This window comes from Paramisgurnus dabryanus, chromosome 6, assembly GCF_030506205.2.
Source record: "Paramisgurnus dabryanus chromosome 6, PD_genome_1.1, whole genome shotgun sequence".
Taxonomy (NCBI): Eukaryota; Metazoa; Chordata; class Actinopteri; order Cypriniformes; family Cobitidae; genus Paramisgurnus; species Paramisgurnus dabryanus.
In genome coordinates this window covers 24190599-24209384 of record NC_133342.1, presented here as the reverse complement: position 1 = coordinate 24209384, position 18786 = coordinate 24190599, and the positions used below count along the sequence as shown (strand labels likewise).

Here is an 18786-nt window from a genome sequence, read left to right as displayed (position 1 = left end):
AATAGTAATACCGTAACGCCAAAAGAGGGCAGTATAACTAGTTGAATCGCTTTTAGGAAGCTCTTATGTAAGAGCAACAATACAAGTGATTAATAGCAACCAATTTAATTCATGTGTATGTGCATTTTTTTTTATAAAATCTATAAAAATATCTGCTTTGAACATTAAAATGTTAATTAGGCAATACAAGACGACTAAAATAATGAGTACCAAAATTATGATTACAAATAGGGGTGTATAAGCCCTTTTATTTCCTTAAAATAAAAATGAAAAATTTGAAAATGGAAAATCAGGGATTTTAGACACGCACATTTACTTTATACTTCCACCAATTATTGTCCACCAACGTGTTTTATAAACCACAGGTACGAGATATACGCGAAATTTATTGGTTTTAGGTTTCCGGCGACTTCAGTTGTGTGAGAACCCTTTGTGCAAAAAAAGTATTGCTCATTTCTGTTCAAATTAAGCTTTCGTCCAAATTTCTATGGATATTAAGATTTGTGGTTTATTAAACATTTAATATAAACTGTTGGACTTGTATGTATCCAGGAGTGGTTCCAGGTCTTTAGTTATACGTGAAACGCAAAATTTATGTGTCAGGTGCTGAGCAGAGCAGAGCTAAGCCATAACTGTCAGCGTGATCCAGCTGCAGTGAAGAGCTCGGATGCCAGCTCTCCGTCAGCAGGGCCAGTTTCTTTTCGATATATTGTTGAATTTCAATTGATTTCGTTCACCTTTAAGAGATATGTCAGGGATTTTTTTGTGGGGAAAACCGGTTTACACTATCATTTAAATTAGGCGGCACACTTTTTGTAGAGATGTGGTATAAAATATCCGCATTTTATATCGGAAGACGGGTCGTCTTCTGTGTTAATGTTTAGATTTACCGATTAGCCACATGACGGATAACGATATCATTCATTTGCGCTTCTGGGATGCCTTTCATGGTGAGCTTAAAATTTAGTTCGCAAAGCTGTGGGTCGGTAACGTTAGCGCAAACATCCAGTCAACTGTAACCTTCAAGCTAACGTCAATGACAGCTAGCAGTTAGCGGCTTTGCGTTGGTGGACTGCTGAGAGTTTTGCACCGTGTTGGCACAGGGATGCATGGACATGGTGCATTAAATAAAGAAAGGAAATTGCATGTGAAGACCCGACCGGACGCTGCTGATTCTCAACAGCTCGTGTCAAGACATCGCGCGCTAGTAGCGCATAGTCCCACGCGCAAAGAGCGATTTAATTCATTCATCCGAGTCTGCTAACGAAACATGGCCTCTGCAGCCAGCAACCTCGCCGCATCCATCGCCAGCAAAACCAAAACCAGGAAGAAACATTTCGTGTCGCAGAAGGTAAAGCTGTTTCGGGCCAGCGACCCGCTCCTCAGCGTGTTAATGTGGGGAGTGAACCACTCGGTAAGGTTACATTTTGTTACGGTTTTATAACACCAGTGATGCTGTGTATAAGCACATGTGACAGTTTTTGCTGTTTTATACCTCCAAAACTGTCGTCATATAACATCTGAGGTATTTCTCCACGCGCACCTAGTTGCAGCCTTCATGCACTGGTGCGTGACAGATGATGCTTGAGTCTGAATCACTAACTACAGGCTGCAGACAGTGTTGTTTGTAATTTAGGTCAGTTCGTAACGTTGCAATATAACAACATGATAGGATTTGCTATTATTTTCTAGATACTAACAGAGTAACCTTTTTTATTACAAATGTTGAACAAATGTGCTTTTTGACCAACACCCAACCGTTGGACAAAGAATTCAAAACCTAAAACAACAAGGTACGTTTAAAGCATGATTTCCCAATGGGAATTACATGTTTCCAGGTATCTGGCAAGCTTTAATTGATCTCCAGGGAATATGAGCATCAGTGTCTGATGATGCACAAGCATAAGAAGATGCACAAAAATGTTGTGTTACCTATCGGTTGTCTCTTGTGTTTAGTCGATTTAGTGTGGTTTTGATAAATACATTTCAAATATCTGTATAAATTATATTTTAGCATGCACTGTGACTATCCTATTTATACATTTTACTTTATAAATAGGATTTTACTGAAGTTTCTCTTCTAAATATCCTGTATCCTATTGCCTGTGGCTTTATCAAAATTTGAATCGGGATAAATAAAGTTAATGTATTATTGCGGTACCATGGATTCATATGGCAGTGTTGACTGTTAAGGATGCTTTTCATAATTTCCTGTCTTTCCACAGTAATTTATGGTAGCATCAGCTGCCAAAACAGTTTGGCTTACGTTGTAGGTCATATAATAAACAACTAGGCCATATCCATCCACATTATCCGTCCATCAATCTATTCTCCAAACCAGGGTTGCGGGGGTTGGAGCCTATCCCAAAATCTTGGTTCACTGTCAGAGTACACCATGGATAGATGGTCAGTTAATCTTAGAGCGAGTGCTTGTGCTGTATTTAAATGTTTAAAAGCCTTTATCTTGATTTCTTATTCATGCCTATATCCTGATTTTAAAGAAACTGTTAAATCTTTTGTTTTAGGTATTGTCTGACATTAACACTGACTCTTTTTTTTTCCACAAGCATTGGTATATGGTTTGAGTAACAGAAAGGTTACTGTCAGCATTCCAGATTTCTCTCCCAGGTTAAGCTATTTGGAGAAATTGTTAAAATGCGCTGGAGATTAAAATATACGAAACAATTTCTAATCCGAAAATCTCTAGGCTTCTTTATATCATTCATTGTTTGTTTTAGTCATTGCATATAGATGTATAATAACATTACAACTTAAGCCTTAAAATGAATCAGAGTTGTCCACAAGCTTGTTCTCTGAAACCTCATTAACACATTTTTCTTTGTCCATCTTGAATGTTTGAATTTATTGGCACTGTGTCAAATACAACTTTTGATCTCATGCAGTGCTTGGGAATACTGCCTCTGGGTTTAGGCTATTTTTAACATTTAGGCCAATAGAGCCACTCCCTTCACGACATATAATTCATACCCTTCTACTTTTCACAGCAATCAAATTGTAGATGCTGATTTTTGCCTTTGTTTGGACCATGTATTTATGATTCTTTCACACTACTGACTTAATCGCTAACTCAATCTATCTCCTTTAATCCCCACCGATCCTTTCCTCTTCTATAATTTTTCCCCTCACATAGCTTTCTTATCCTTTCATTCAGCACTGACTCATAAGCTTTTATGTAAGAGCAGAGACAAGGAACTCATACATATATGTATGGGTGAAATCAAAACGCTAAATATAATGGGTGAATAGGGCTGGGAGATCTACCTAAAAGCTAGATTTTGACAAGACTCAATATGTATCTTGATATTTTTGCTTTTCCTATAAAATAATTAAGGAAATTAATTTTTTAAGTTTAGTGTAAGGTAAAAACATGGTGACAAACGACTTTATATTAAATTGAAGCGTAAATGCTTTCTAATGTGACGAAATAGATGTGTTGTGCTACCAGCCTTTGTTTAATTCAGGTCAATTTTCAAACTCATGTCACTTTTTAATAATGACCTGGTATTAGCTACTTTTGAGATTTAAACTGGGAATGAAATTGGCTGTTAGTGCAATCTTTGGCATATTAATCTTTTAAACAATATTTAATATACACATAAATTATATCCTTATCGAAACTATCTTAATAATATGTTACATTCAAATATCACCCAGCCCTATATCTCATTGAAAGACAGTCAACTGTCTGTTACCTTTAGACTCCACATTACCATTGCTATAAGATTTCATTCCTCATAAAATAGGCTATTGTTACTTAATCTAGAGCAACTGTTTTTGAGATTTGGGTGTTTCCCTGTATGAGTTGTACTTGCATGACTGGAAATTGGTGCCCAGAGACATTCCAAATATGGCCGCTGAGTGAACTGTCTTTACCTTAAAATGACATGATAAGAGTCTCACAGGTATATCTTAAGGTGAAGGAACTTGCTTAAAGAGCACCTATTTCATTGCTGAAAAACACATTATTATAATGCAATGTGTTTGCGTGGTTTATGGTTAAAAAAACACATTATTTTCCACATACCGTACATTTTTGTAGCTCCAGATTTCACTCTCTTTCTGAAAGGATTTAAAAAGCTCTGTGTCCCTGATTGGCCAGCTAATCTGTACGTTGTGATTGGTCTGAATACCTCTGACGTCAGCTGGAAATGTGACGCTCCTTACCATGTTTGAAAGATTCGCTCACAATGCAGTGCTAACAGGAGTTAACTTACAGGCTGTGAGTCCGAAGCGGAAGGAATTATGATAATGCCGGTCTTGTCTATGTCTCATAGAGATTAAGACGTGGTCTGGGAACCATATGCTCATTTTCTTGTATTTGAGGCGTGGTTTATGAATGCCCAGAGCCGTTTATTGGGCGCTGCGAATGTCTATCACATGTGTCTGTACGTAGGTCATAGCCAATCGTTTCAATTATACCAGATGACGTATGTAGAGCAACATAAATGTAAACGTAAACAACTTCGGTACATGTGCACACAGCTGAAAGCTATGCAACCAAACCGGTAGCTGTATATTAATATTGAAAAGCAAGACAATTTAGTGGCACTGTGACAACCACAGTACAGGCATAATGACAATATGATATTAATGAATACCACTTACCATTTATAAGTTAATTGTACTTCATCAACGACGATCAACTATAAAACTCTGTGGCTATCATGTCTTGCCATATCCAAACATCCTTCTTGGATATGAAATTGTTTAATGCCAAAAGTTGCTCCTTTTTTAAATAAACTTGCGTTCAAAACTGAAAAGTAACTTTGCGTCTGCTGCCATCATCGTCTTGCTGCCCCCTCTCGGTTCTGTGATTGGTTCCCTATTTCAGGGGGAAAATTGGTCCATTGTTTCCATGCTAGACTTGCAGCGTGAAAAAATTTGCGCGCAAGGCAGCATGGGGAAACCCAGGCTAGTCTTCATCACCAATCCCAGGAAGTAAACTGTTGCCCACAATTCATGTGTTTGTTGTAGTCCAAGAAAAGAGATTTACGTTGGAGACGATAATTCGCGTCATTGTTTACTTTTTGTATGTACCTTTGAATATCGTTAATGTACTACACACTTACACACCAAAGGGAATGAAAAATTGTGAATCGGATTATTGGTGCTCTTTAATGGCAGAAACGATTGCCTTAACTAGAGATTGAAGTGGAACAAACCCTCAAAATACACTCAGCCTATTTCTACAGTACATAAGGAACTACACTGTCAGCTGCCTTTGATGTGAATTCGTAGTAGCACTGGCTTATATAAACTGACTGATGAGCCTTATGTGCTAGTCTCTCTCCTCAGAAAACAGGCTTCAGCGATGGAATAAATTTAGGTGTGATTGTGAAATACAATTAAAAGGAAGTATAAAATTGCATGAAATTCTCCTTTATCTTAGCACATATGTTTCACAAAGGATTTCCTGCATAGAAAACACACAGTCTGTTCCCCCACAAAAGCCTCTGGTGTCTCTCTTGATTAATCTCAATGGCTTTATCCAAATGAAATTGTACTTTGATTATGTAACCAAGTGTAAATAGGTGGGGGCGTACAGAGCCACTACACCAAATACCCTGCAATGTATATCTGCATGCAATTACATGAACACACTTCTTTTTAGAAGATAAAAAGGCTATATATTGCTTTATGTTTGTTTCTTTACCATTTGTGTCAAAATTTTACCTTTCCGGCTTTGGTGAAGCGTGCCAAAAACGAAACACTGTTGGTTATTATAAAAAGGAGTGATGGTTTTGTACTGACTTCCTGTTTCAGTTATAATGAGCTCACCACTTCAAATAATGTCACACGTTCCAAGGTTCTTCAGTGGGCCTTTAACACCAGCCGTTTTAATTTTTCTGTTGTATTAGTACAAGTTCACTTTTATATTTATGATGCTTATTCAGTTTAATTCATGTGAATTTCTAGTGCTTTTCACAGTTTGCATTGTAGCAGGCACCCAAATATTTAAAAATAAACGATATTGGAGTTATATATTCAATATATTCAAGTACATTAGCAGTACCAACTGAAAATTGCAATCAGAATGTTATATTCATAGTGCTATCAAACAAGCCCAAGCAGTACTATCTATAAAAATAGGTTTAAGATTGTAATAGGAACATGTCACAGTGCAAATTCTTTTTTTATGCTTATATGTAGGGCTGTAAAGATTAATCACATGTCCCATTACAAAGACCTGTCTAAAAATCGATTCTGAATCGCAAGCCTGCGATTCTGTGTTTTATGCACAGCTTGTGCGTATACTACGGCATTTGGTCAGTACGAAGTCCTTATCAATCTAAAATCATTATGAGTCGGAGTCGTTTATAACGTGCATTTAAAAAGCAACACTCTTTAAGCAAAATAATTCAAAATATTCTTTATTATCATGAAAATACCTGAAACAATCTGAAGAACAGCGATATAAATATTCCTGTAGACATTTCCTGGAATAGCGTTTGTAATGCTACTTCTTCTGTGGCACAAAGGGAGTTTCTGCACGAGAGCGCCCCCTGGCTTTGGGATGTGCCGGGATTTCACCATAATTCATTAAAATTCATTCATTGAGAAAACGCGCATTTGCACGATTAATTGTTACAGCCCTACTTATATGACATGAAAATATGTATTCATGCTTATACATTTAAAGGCACATTATGTATTTTTCGCTGCTAAAGGTCGCTAAGCGTAGCTTGATGTTGCTAGGAAAGAGCATGGAATGATATGAGTTATAGTCTTTACCTTCACTGTCGATATGAATCAATCTGACAGGAATATCAAATTATGTTTATGGATGATGTAATGAAAAAAAATGTTATAACTGTAACATTGTAATGTAGCCCACAGTGTGGCTTGATAGTAACAAACAAACACAGAGTTGCGTGCCATATGCTTCATGTACTACATACGGCTCTGCACAGACTGATCAGTGTATGACATCAAAGTATCACAAGAGTGACACAACAGTACTGCTTTTGAATCACTCTTGCAATACTTTGATGTCACACGCTGATCTGTCTGCGCAGTTCCACGTGATGTCAAAAACACCTATGTTTTCTATGGCAGCATAAGTAAAACCCGAGGATAACCCGGACATTGCGTCATTGACATGTAAGCCTATAAATAACGGTGTAATGCTGGTTAAAACTGCAAGTTTTCTGAATTCAAACATTGTTGAAAACATTTGGGATAATGTAAGTACACATGTGAACCAAAAATATAACGTTGTGCTAATGATATTATAATGCAAAAATCTTACATATTGTGCCTTTAATGTGTATGTCCACCCATTGCCTTAACCCATCTATTCTCTATAGGGTCAGATGCATTTAAATGATTGACAAGAAATGTGCTGCAATTTATCACAGAATCACATACAGTATAAATGAGTGAGTTTGTGCCAAGCAGCTCAGGCTAGTTGACCCTGTCTTGTCCTTTCCCATTCTCAGCTGCTGCTGCTTCAGTGCAGCTCTCAGTGAACCGGCTGGCCTCTTTCCTTATTGGTCGATTCAGTCTTTTTCTCTTGCTTGTCTGATGTTTGCATCTTCACTTGATCATGCTGAATTTAACAGTGGAAGACAGGCGGTTAGTATAAAGTGATTTCATCCTACATAATGTAAAGAAGAGTCTGTGAAAATATAACCTTGATATATTTAATATTGACTGAAGATCAAGATCTAAAGATTGAAATGAATTTTAAATCATGATTAAAATCAAACTTTGATGCTCCTAATCTCATTATTAGATTATAAGGCTTTATCCTGGATTTCACATACAGGGTCACATATTGCACAAGCTGTTTATTCACCTACAACAGTGTATTGAGTGAAAGGCTTCTTAATGTAGATGGCAACACCCCCGATGCGACAGGGAGGGACAGATGGGAGCAGGAAGACACACAAAAATAGCTTTGTGCATACACGTAACACGCCAAAGCATGTGTGTATATGTGTGTGTGTGTTTATATGATGAAAGGTGTGAAGTGTAAATAAAGAAGGTTACATTCCAGCATGCAGTATGACAAATAGACACCCATTTTTAAAAACTAGCTGAAAGATGCTTGTGTCATCATTAGATAGGTAGGCACCTTATTCTGATATTTGTCATTATCAATCCAAGCACTGTTATTTGCATTAATGTCTAGGAATGCATGTGCTGTTGGCCATGAAAGGCTGCTAAAACGTGACTTGTATTCAATTATTTAGTAGCATATAAAAAAAGAGCACAGCCTCATAAGTAATGCTTACCGTGTTGGTGCAGGCTTCACTGTTATTCACTGCTGCTGTTGGTACTGAAAGGAGTTTGTTTCCTGGCAGTGATTCAACAGTGCAGCACATTTTAAGGAATGGACCCTGTACTGCAGCTAGCTCTCTGTAAATTACAAAATGGTTTTGATTTAATTTGGAAATAGGGCCTTTATTTTTCTCTCGTAGGGTAGATATGAAAATATTTTTATATACTTCAGCTGCTAAAATGTCACTTGTAATTTGTTGTCATTATTGATTTCCTCCTTTCTGACCTGAAATACTTCTTGTGTTGTTTGCTTTCAGATAAATGAACTCAGTCACATCCAAATTCCTGTTATGCTGATGCCTGATGACTTCAAAGCCAACTCTAAGATCAAGGTGGACAACCACCTCTTTAACAAGTAAGATGACAATACCGTTAAAATTACACAGATCATGCTGTGGGTGTGGTTGTTCTGTTAGTAATTGGCTTTTGCTTTTTTTATCTCAAAGAGAGAACATGCCAAGCCATTTCAAGTTTAAGGAGTACTGTCCTCTTGTCTTCCGCAATTTGAGGGAGAAATTCTCCATTGATGATCAGGAATATCAGGTATACCAGTGCTTTGGAGTCATATTACACACTTTGTTAGGTACATTTTTTTTTCATGATGTCCATCTATGACCTTAGTATAAAAAATATGTGTTTTGTGTAAAAATGTTTGGTGACTATTATCCAGTTTGGCATTAAACATTATAATTAAATTTTTTATTTAATGAGCAACACTTTGAACGTTTTCTTTCCTGCTCTGCTTACACACAAGCAGCGAGTTTGTTATCATGTCAAATATTGACTCCTTTTTTAACAGCCTCTTTGTAAGCCTATTACATTTAGGGATGGTTTGTATTGGGGATCTGGTCCAGTGTTGAATAAAATTCTAGGTCAGGTATTGGTGACAATGGGCCCAATTTGATATTAAATTCCTGTGGAATATGTATTGTTTAATCATTATAACATCTAGTCTGCTTTCGCTTTACCTCAACATGACTGAGCATTCTAACATGTAAACCATTGGCAGGGAAGCATTTTCTCTTAATTGACGAGATAACTTGTCAATGGCGGGAAAAGAGTTAATGGCAATGTAAAGGTTATTAGTAAGAACTTGAAATGCCTTATTTTTCCCAAATGTTACTTTAGTCAATTCATTGATATTTAACAAATTCTGTAAACCTCCATTAACCTGGTAAAACCTTGAGGTACGTGCCATCATCCATCCAGTTCTTTCCTCCGTGTAGCCTTTTCAGGAAAATTGTTGCATTTAACAGATTCTGCCAACAAACAGGTATTTCTGAATGGCCTGAGGCTAGAATTTGAGGTAAAATTAGATAATGAATGTATAATAGGTGCTGGAAGCATTCAGCAAATATAATTTTCGAATTTTTGATGAAGATGGCATTTAGAGGCTTTTGCATCTGAGCTCTTCATTTTGGTTTATGTGTTTGTAAGGTGATTTTAAGAGGAGGCAGGAGACCACACAGATAGGTGATTCTCACTCTGAACCATTATTTTTAGAGGTAGAGGATTTAAAAAATATTTCCTATAGAATTATTTAATTTTTTAGATTATCATTATGAAAATTATCATTACCGCAACATGATATTACATTAAATATATGCATTTACAAACTCGTGTTTCGGTAATGAGAACTAAAAAGTTGTCTAGGTACTATGACAAACAAAATTTCAACTTTTGTCTGGAGAGAAAAAATAAGAACTGCATACCTGGTAGCCATCTTGAGTGTCACAGTCAATTTTGTCCCTTCCAACATTATTTTTTTTGAAAATGTTAGTTCCTTGAGGGCTTAAGCAATGATTGAATATTGTTGCGGAGGATGAGCAAATTGGTATTGGACACATTTATATTCCTTATTATTGTCACTACATTTACCAATGATCACAAATACCACATGTTTCTTTACTGTAAATGTTTATATTATAACATGCACTGAAGCTTTTTGTTTTTTAGATTTTTCAATTATAAATATTTCCATGTCAAAGAACCCAAATCCAGTCAGGGACACGTTGCGGTAATGAAAATGTTCCCCTCAATTGTGAAAAAAATAAAAAATTGGTTTATATGATTTGAAATCATGTGCAAAATAGTACATGAAGATATGTTTGTAAATCTAAGCCATTTATTTTGATACTCTTATTTTGCATTTACTTTTTATCATAATGTTTCATGACACCTCATAAGTCTAATTTCACGACAATCACTCAGATTATAAATTTAAAAATTTAACTGTCAGTGCTTTCTGTTCCACTAGAATGCGTCTACATCTGCCACTAAATGTACATCCACTGACAAACAGATGCAATGTAATGTTTTTTGGAAGAATAAATGTCTGGCAACAAATATATTGAAGCTACATCAGCTTATGCTTGGATGTAGGACCAAACTTTCCTTTTCAAAAATTGAATTTGTTGTACTTCTGCATGAAACTAACGTATAAAGCTTTTCACACACCCTTATGAAAGAGTCTATCGTGTAAGTTCCTCAAAATTGTTTGGGGAAGTTTCCTAAATGTTGCTTAGGACAGTGGTTCTAAAACTTTTTGCATCAAGTACCAACTGCCTTTTATTGAGGATGCATCGGTAGGTGTCTTATGTGGACAAGTTTTTCAGAATGCATTTCATGTAAATGACAATGAAGCAGAAAACCTGCATAATATTTGAAATAGTACTGTTTATGTGTCACAAAATGTAGTCGTGTCTGATGGTCAGATATGAGATATAATTCATTTTGGGTATATCTAATGAGCATTATTTAGAAAGTATAGTGGAGAGTAGACATGAAAGTGTTGGGTGGATAATGGGGAGCGAGATCAGCAGGGACCTCAGAGACGGGAATCCAACTCTGGTCGCCGTGAGCACACTGGTGCTATATGTCGATGCCCTAACCATGATTTTAACATGGCTTTACCTAAATCTATACCTATAGTAATGTCACAAAGTTACAAAAGTTACAGAAAGTTAAAGAGTTGTTTTTGCACAGGTTGGCTTTTCTATTTATTTTTTATATATTTAAACCTTAATATGCCAGATGCTGAATACAGAGAATTGGATTTGGCCCATATCCCAGAATACTTCAATACTACACTTTCACTATTGTTGACCCAGCATGGTGATTGTTGGAATCAGCATTACCATTTCATTGAAGTGAAAGCAATTTTAAGAACCATATCACATGATCCAATGTAAATATCTACATAATTAATTTTGCGTTGTGTATCTGCTAAAATGTTTAGAACAGCATTACGTAAGATACATGACACTGTAATGTGTGCTGTTCATTTAACTCATTTTTGCAGATATTATTGGATATATCAGATGCTTTATTGATTTTGAGAGGTTTTTAGACGTTTCCTGGCGACAAAATGCCCAGATTGCGGCTATTGCAGCAAATCAAAGAGACCTCATTTTTGCCAGCTACACTGAAGGGCACAGACAGTAAACCAGCGGTACCTCTTTTGTTTAGATGATGTCATTTTTATTCAAACCCAAGGGCTCTCATCTTCTGTACAGTATGCTAATAAGCAAACGTTTCCTTGCTATAGAAATAGAAGACTGGGCATTTTGCCATCAAATCTGTCAACATATTTTAGTTGGTGATGAGGCTCAATAAAAGAAGGTCCCAGACTGCACAGTCTGGCATTTCAGGCTGACTGCAGACTGCAGTCTAGGAGAAGTGCCAACATTGGCTTTTCACTGTTTTATAGCGCAGGCTTGTCTAAAGTGTTGGCAGTGTGAAATCATTCAAAGCGTTCTTTTTCTCCACGGCAGAATTCTCTGACACGCAGGGCCCCGATTCCCAGCGACGCTCAGGGCCGCAGCGGAGCTCGCTTTCACACTTCATACAACAAGAAGTATGTCATCAAGATCATCACCAGCGAAGATGTAGCTGAGATGCACAACATTCTGAAAAAATACCACCAGGTAGAGGGAACTAATAGGTCTTTGTGTTAGGAATTGTGATAAGATTAGTCTTTCACGCTGTGAACTGAAGTGTTTATTGCACTTGCCCCCGTAGTATATAGTCGAGTGCCATGGCAACACACTGCTCCCGCAGTTTCTGGGCATGTATCGCCTCACGGTGGACGGAGACGAGACCTACATGATCGTCACTCGCAATGTTTTCAGCCATCGGCTGCCTGTTTACAAAAAATATGACCTGAAGGTGAGTGATGATGGCAAACAAATGCGTGTTATTCAGCGCCTGGATCAGTTTTTTTTTTATTAGTGAATATCTCACCATTTACTGGTGAGGGACTAAAGTGCCCTTTTTTTAATTTCAGCTTCATGTGGCCTGCGTTGTCATTTTCAGTTTGCGTTTTTACCTTATTTCCTAATCATTTTAAATTTAAAAACCTAGCCAAAGTATTTTCTTGGTGGTTTACTGTTTTTTTGTACATAAAATCATTCTACATAATGTAAAGAATATTCTGTGACAACATGACCTAGATATATCTTTAATATTGACTGAGTAAGGTCATGTCAAAGATTGAAATTAAATTGAAATTAATGATTAAAATCAAACATTATTAGATTCTGAGACTCTAGCCTGGATTTCACAAATTGCTCTTAAAGGATTAGTCAATTTTCTTTAAAAAAATCCAGATAATTTACTCACCACCATGTCATCCAAAATGTTGATGTCTTTCTTTGTTCAGTCGAGAAGAAATTAATGTTTTTTAAAGAAAACATTCCAGGGTTTTTCTCATTTTAATGGACTTTAATGGACCCCAACACGTAACAGTTTTAATACAGTTGAAAATTGCAGTTTCAACTGACTCTAAACGATCCCAAATGAGGCATACGGGTCTTATCTAGCGAAACTAGTGAAGTTGTGGTTTAAAAGTGCATATTTTTCTTGTCAAAAATGACAATCGTTTCACTAGATAAGACCCTTATGCCTCGTTTGGGATCGTTTAGAGTCCTTTGAAACTTCATTTAAAAAAACTGTTAAAGGTGCAGTGTGTAAATTTTAGCGGCATCTAGTGGTGAGATTGCGAATTGCAACCAATGGCTCAGTCCACTGCTCTTCCCTCGCTTTTGAAGAAGCTACAGTAGCTTTTGAGAAGCTACAGTAGCCACCCCCAAAAAAATGTCATCGACGGAGACAACTTAGTAAAAAAAGTTTGTCCGTTTAGGGTTTCTGTAAAAACATGGCGGCACAAAATGGCGACTTCCACGTAAGGGGACCCTCGGTGTATGTAGATAAAAATGTCTCATTCTAAGGTAATAAAAACATAACGGTTCATTATGAAAAGGTCTTTATACACCCCTGATAATATAGTTTTGTATATTATTTTGCATTTCTGTCAAGAGATCCTTTTAAAAATTCCACACTGCACCTTTAATTGTTGAGTTAAGTGTTGGTGTCCATTAAAGTCCATTAAAACGAGAAAAATCCTGCAATGTTTTCCTCAAAATAAATAATTTCTTCTCGACTGAACTAAGAAAGACATCAACATTTTGGATGACATGATGGTGAGTAAATTATTTTGATTTTTTTTTTTTTACGAAAATGTGCTAATCCTTTAAAGGCTGAGTGCACGATTTCTGAAAAACGCTTTGAAAAAGCGAGTCAGGCCAACTACCAAAACACACTTGTAGCCAATCAACAGTAAGGGGCGTGTCTACTAACAGACATCGTTGCCTTCAAAAGAAGGTCTAGATTCTATTGGGGTAGGGGCGTGTTTGTTTAGGTGATTTCAAATATCAATATTGGCTTTCAGAGACCATGGACCCTGCCTTTAACATAGGCAGTTGAAAGAAACTGCAACTGAAGTAATGTGATCTACTAGTTGACAGACCCAATGCTTTGACACTGAGAGACCTATCAGATATCTGGTTCAGCCTGTTGTGTTTATATGTGACTGATATCGAGTTTGTTCTTTTTTGGTGAACAACTTTTATAGGGATCCACCGTGGCCAGAGAGGCTAGTGACAAAGAAAAGGTAATGTCATTTCCTTTATATTGTGCATTAATGAGCTTAGACTTTAATGCTAAAGGTTTTTCATGAGGGCCAGTGTATGTTCATAAATTGACCTCACACTTGCATGTTGAATGTATTGCATGTTGAGTTTGCAAATAATGTAAAGAACTAAGTGTTTCTGAACGTCTACTTCTCATCCATGTGTGGTGTGTATTAATAAACTTTCAAAATACAATTCTCCGGTGTGAAAGTTCACATTTTTTGCATTCTCCATTCTTTAAAAAACTATCGGTGCTCTGTTTCAATGCAGTGTTTGCTTGGTTTCATTTGATTCATGGTATTATATTCCAGTGGTCTTTTACTTTATTTGGTACGCAGAACATTCATAAAACGCTGGGGTATTTTTTATCTGATATTTATATGTATTGTTTTATATTACAAGTGCACTGATTTGTAAAGAGTGCGGTGGTAAGAATCATTGCAAATAATCATTTAATGTTGGATATAATGGATGTTTTGGCCAATGACAATTGTTTTCTTTAAAATACTACAGTCTATTAAATGACAGTATCATTTGACTGATTGTGAACACACTTGAGTTACTGTGTAAAAAACCTGTTGTGAATTTAGAAAAGGCTTTGCTAACAGTATTTACACAGTATGTACAGTATTTTTTTTACATAAAGCAAACCTGATCTTGTGTTTTTTATATATATATGGAGGGCATGTGAATTATATGCATGTGTATTTTTTATTTACTATGCATGTTAATCTTACTACTGGCATGATGAAGTATTTCTACATTGATTTATTTCTATTTTCATTCTAATGCTGTATATGATATCCGGGCAAATATAGCTGTGTATTTGTAAATCTGTTTCATATACAGACTAGATTTTATTGTCACGTGTCACTGAATTTTATTGAATGATTTCTTTGTTTCTAAATTGTGATTTTCTTTTCATCTTTCCATGACGTTTTGTGTATTCACTTGTACAACAGCCATGTTATCATACTGTTCTACATCTTTTGGTGTGTTCTTTTGATGCATGTATGTGCAATGTTTCCTTTTTGTATTTTTTTTATGAACTTTCTAATGACAGAAAATGAAGTATTCTCACTCTACTCACAATTGCCCGAAGTTGTCTAGAGATTTTTTCAGCTCACCAGCTCCACTGATTTGTGGCTGCTTGATTTAGTGTAGCTGCTTGCATCTTACTTCCCTTCTTTTGGCAGCCACGCCCACCTGAGGAGGGGGCTCCGCCCAAATCTCGCATGAGCCAAAAACTACAAACCATCCGGATTGCAACACGCTTTTACTGCGCCATAAGACACGTAAGGACACAAAAGCAAAAAACTGTCCCATATTGCCCTGTTCTTCTTCTTCAATATGCATCATCCCACATTTTGCCTCAGGAAAGCACTGGACCTTCGGGATCCCACAAGGGACCATAAACCCAAGACCAGGGATGATCCTTTAAGTTGTTCCAGTAATAACTTTGTGACTCCTTCAACAATGAAATTATGATTAAATTCCGAAAAGAACTGGGATGGTGTTTTAACATTTAAATCATGTCTGCTCAGCCATAGAGGTTTTTTTTAATATAGTGATCTCTGTTGATCAGTGTCTGATAGTTTGAATTGAGGACGACAGCCCAGTCTTTGCCTAATACTGTAGATTCAACCATTCATCAATTGTTAAGGTCATGCAAGGTAAAAAAAATATGTCTTGAGGGATTTTTTCCATCAGAAATTACCCAGTGTGTGGTATTCATTCAATGAATGCATCAGCTGTTATTCATCAGTGGTCCATGTGAGACAAATTTAATCCTAAATCAAATGCATGAAAACCAGATTCCGGAGATAAGCTTGATTTCTAACTGCACACTTTGGGTTAAAATAACTGATAATTGCAGAAGGGAGCATTTAGGAAAACAGCCTCAGTTTAAGAGTTTAATCATTGTAATTATTGCAAACTGTAATTGTAAGTATTGCACTAATTGTTTGTTCTCTCCAATAATGAAATCTAAATCACACCCTGTTGCTCTAAATGTCCACAGGAGGCAGCCAGCCACACTAAAAGGATATTTATTTAATTTTTAATTGTTTAATGCTTGGTTCGTTTTACAATAATATACTGACATTTATATCAGTGGTAAATGTTTAAAATATAAGTTTAAATATGAAATAGAATTGCAAAAGTAATGTGTTAAAAAAGATTTTAAGAAAACACTTTTTAAGCAAAAACTCTTAAGCCTAGTGGGTGTCTGTGTAAGCTTCACCTTTACTTTCATTCCCCATTATAACTGTCATAAAGTGTCATGTCAAGTCAATTGTGGAGTCTGTTTACAAATCAGAATGTGAATGTATGGTTTTTCATGTCAACGTCACCACCTTCTTGTACTTGCTAAACAAAATAAGTCTACCTTCAACTTACAGATGTTGATCTTGATGCATTTTAACACTTTTATTTCACTGTCAATAACAGACCAAGGAGCTACCAACATACAAGGACAATGACTTCATCAATGACGGTCAGAAAATTCACATCGATGGGGAGAACAGAAAAATTTTCCTGGAGAAACTGAAGAACGACGTTGAGGTATATGTTTCACATACAAAACAAACCCATTTTTTTTATTTTATTTGTTGGCTTTGTTTAGGTTAATTACACTCATGCATGGTAGACATACACAGACAGAGAAAGAGAGATGCAGTTTATTAGTTTAGTATCTGTAACCCTAGAAATTGAACCCGTTGACCTTGCTGTTGCTAGCCCAGTGCTATAGCAACTGAGCTACAAGACCCCAATAGTGTTAAGCTCAACTGCTAATATGGGGTTAAAGGCACCAAGGTTAGGAGTTTGAGTCTCAAGGAATACAGATACTAATAAAACCAACATGATCTTACGTTAATTTAATCTTACGATCTTAAGTCACGGAAATTTTGATTCATTTATTTGTGTCCATGACACAAAATTCAGCTTTTTTCATGCCTTGAGCACCAATGTCTTTTTCGTGTCACTGGCAAGAATTCTTATAAATATTTTTTTGTGTCAGTGGCATGACTTTCTTTTTCTGGTCATTTTATGTATTGTTTTCTTATTTTTTTTCTATTTTTAAATCATTGTCGCTTGGGGTTGGGTTAGATTTGGGGGTTGTGTTAGGATGTACTTTTATGTATTGGTTTTACTTCCGGTTTTAAAACTATTCTCGCCTGGAGTTGGGGTTAGAGTTGGGGTTTGGGTTAGGATGTCTAAAAATGTAACAAAAAAGTGATCCTAACCCCAACGCCAAGCGACAATGGTAAGAAAATAGGAAAAAAAACAATACATAAAATGAAACAAAAAAGAAAGTTGTGCAACGGACACAAAAAACTATTTATAGAAATTTGTGCGAGTGACACGAAAAAGATAGAATAAAAATGAATTTCGTGCCATGGATACGAATAAATTAATCAAATTTTTTGTGACTATAACACGACTTTCCATAAGATCAGTCTGAATAAAACACATCACTATGAATGTACTGCAGTAATGCAACTTTTCATTAAACTTTTACCCAAACATACTCATTCCCTAATACTTCTCAGTTCAACTTTTATCTAATTACAAATAGGTAAAAAAGATGAGTCCTTTAAAAAAGATGAATAATGTGTTTGCAGTTTCTGGCCCAGCTGAAGCTGATGGACTACAGTCTGCTGGTGGGGATTCATGATGTAGAGCGAGGGGAGCAGGAACAGCCTGAAGAGGAGAGTGAAGACAATGATGCCGTGGAGGAAGAAGCAACAGAGAGTGATGGAGGGGCCACCGGCTCCCCACCAGACAGTCCCAGTAACACACTGGACAGCCACAGACCTCTGGGTCCAGGAGAGTTCGATCCAACCATTGATGTATATGCTATCAAGAGCTATGAAAGTGAGTAACTGAACTAATTTAAATTCATTCAGTGTGGTCGCTCATCTGTGAAAAGTTAAATTTTACTATTTGTGTTTGTACATATTTGCAACTATTGTAGGTAGATCTTAATGGTTTTTAATGAAAATGTTAGTGGTGCACATATAGACTGGGTATGTGCATGACTATAAATTATATTGGTCAATGTAAAAAAAGTCACCCATCATCTTTGGGATAAAATTAGCATAGTACATGTTGACTTAAAAGGATTTGTAACCTCATAAAGTAAGTGTATTAGGATACACTGGATATAATCCCACAGTAAATACTGTACTGTGAAATCCAGGCTAGTGTCTCATAATCTAACTATGAGATTAGGAGCATCAAAGTTTTATTTCAGTCATTAATTTCAATTTTTGAAATGACCTTACTCAGTTAAAATGATCATATGTAAATTGCACAGTTGACATAAATTGTATTATTTATTCATTAATCACTTCTTTGCCAGTTTAGCTTTAATATAACAATAGCAAATATTCTACCCTACAGGTGCTCCTAAAAAAGAAATCTACTTTATGGCAGTCATTGACATTCTCACCCCATATGATGCCAAGAAAAAAGCAGCCCACGCAGCTAAAACAGTCAAACATGGGGTAAG

General features: G+C 36.3%; 1 protein-coding gene across 2 annotated transcripts in view; it reads left to right on the top strand.

The window, feature by feature from the left end:
• Positions 1-624: 624 nt before the first annotated feature.
• pip4k2ab (phosphatidylinositol-5-phosphate 4-kinase, type II, alpha b) overlaps positions 625-18786 on the top strand; it is a 30763-nt gene continuing 12601 nt past the window's right edge. The window contains exons 1-10 of one of the 2 annotated variants that reach the window (XM_065276237.1): positions 625-1414; positions 8562-8659; positions 8751-8847; positions 12078-12230; positions 12325-12471; positions 14216-14254; positions 15470-15568; positions 16722-16835; positions 17897-18149; positions 18678-18781. In XM_065276237.1, the coding sequence (XP_065132309.1) occupies positions 1271-1414; positions 8562-8659; positions 8751-8847; positions 12078-12230; positions 12325-12471; positions 14216-14254; positions 15470-15568; positions 16722-16835; positions 17897-18149; positions 18678-18781 (1248 nt within the window). In that variant the 5' untranslated portion in view covers positions 625-1270. The remainder of the gene's footprint in view (positions 1415-8561; positions 8660-8750; positions 8848-12077; positions 12231-12324; positions 12472-14215; positions 14255-15469; positions 15569-16721; positions 16836-17896; positions 18150-18677; positions 18782-18786) is intronic. The other variant, XM_065276238.1, reaches the window with a different exon arrangement.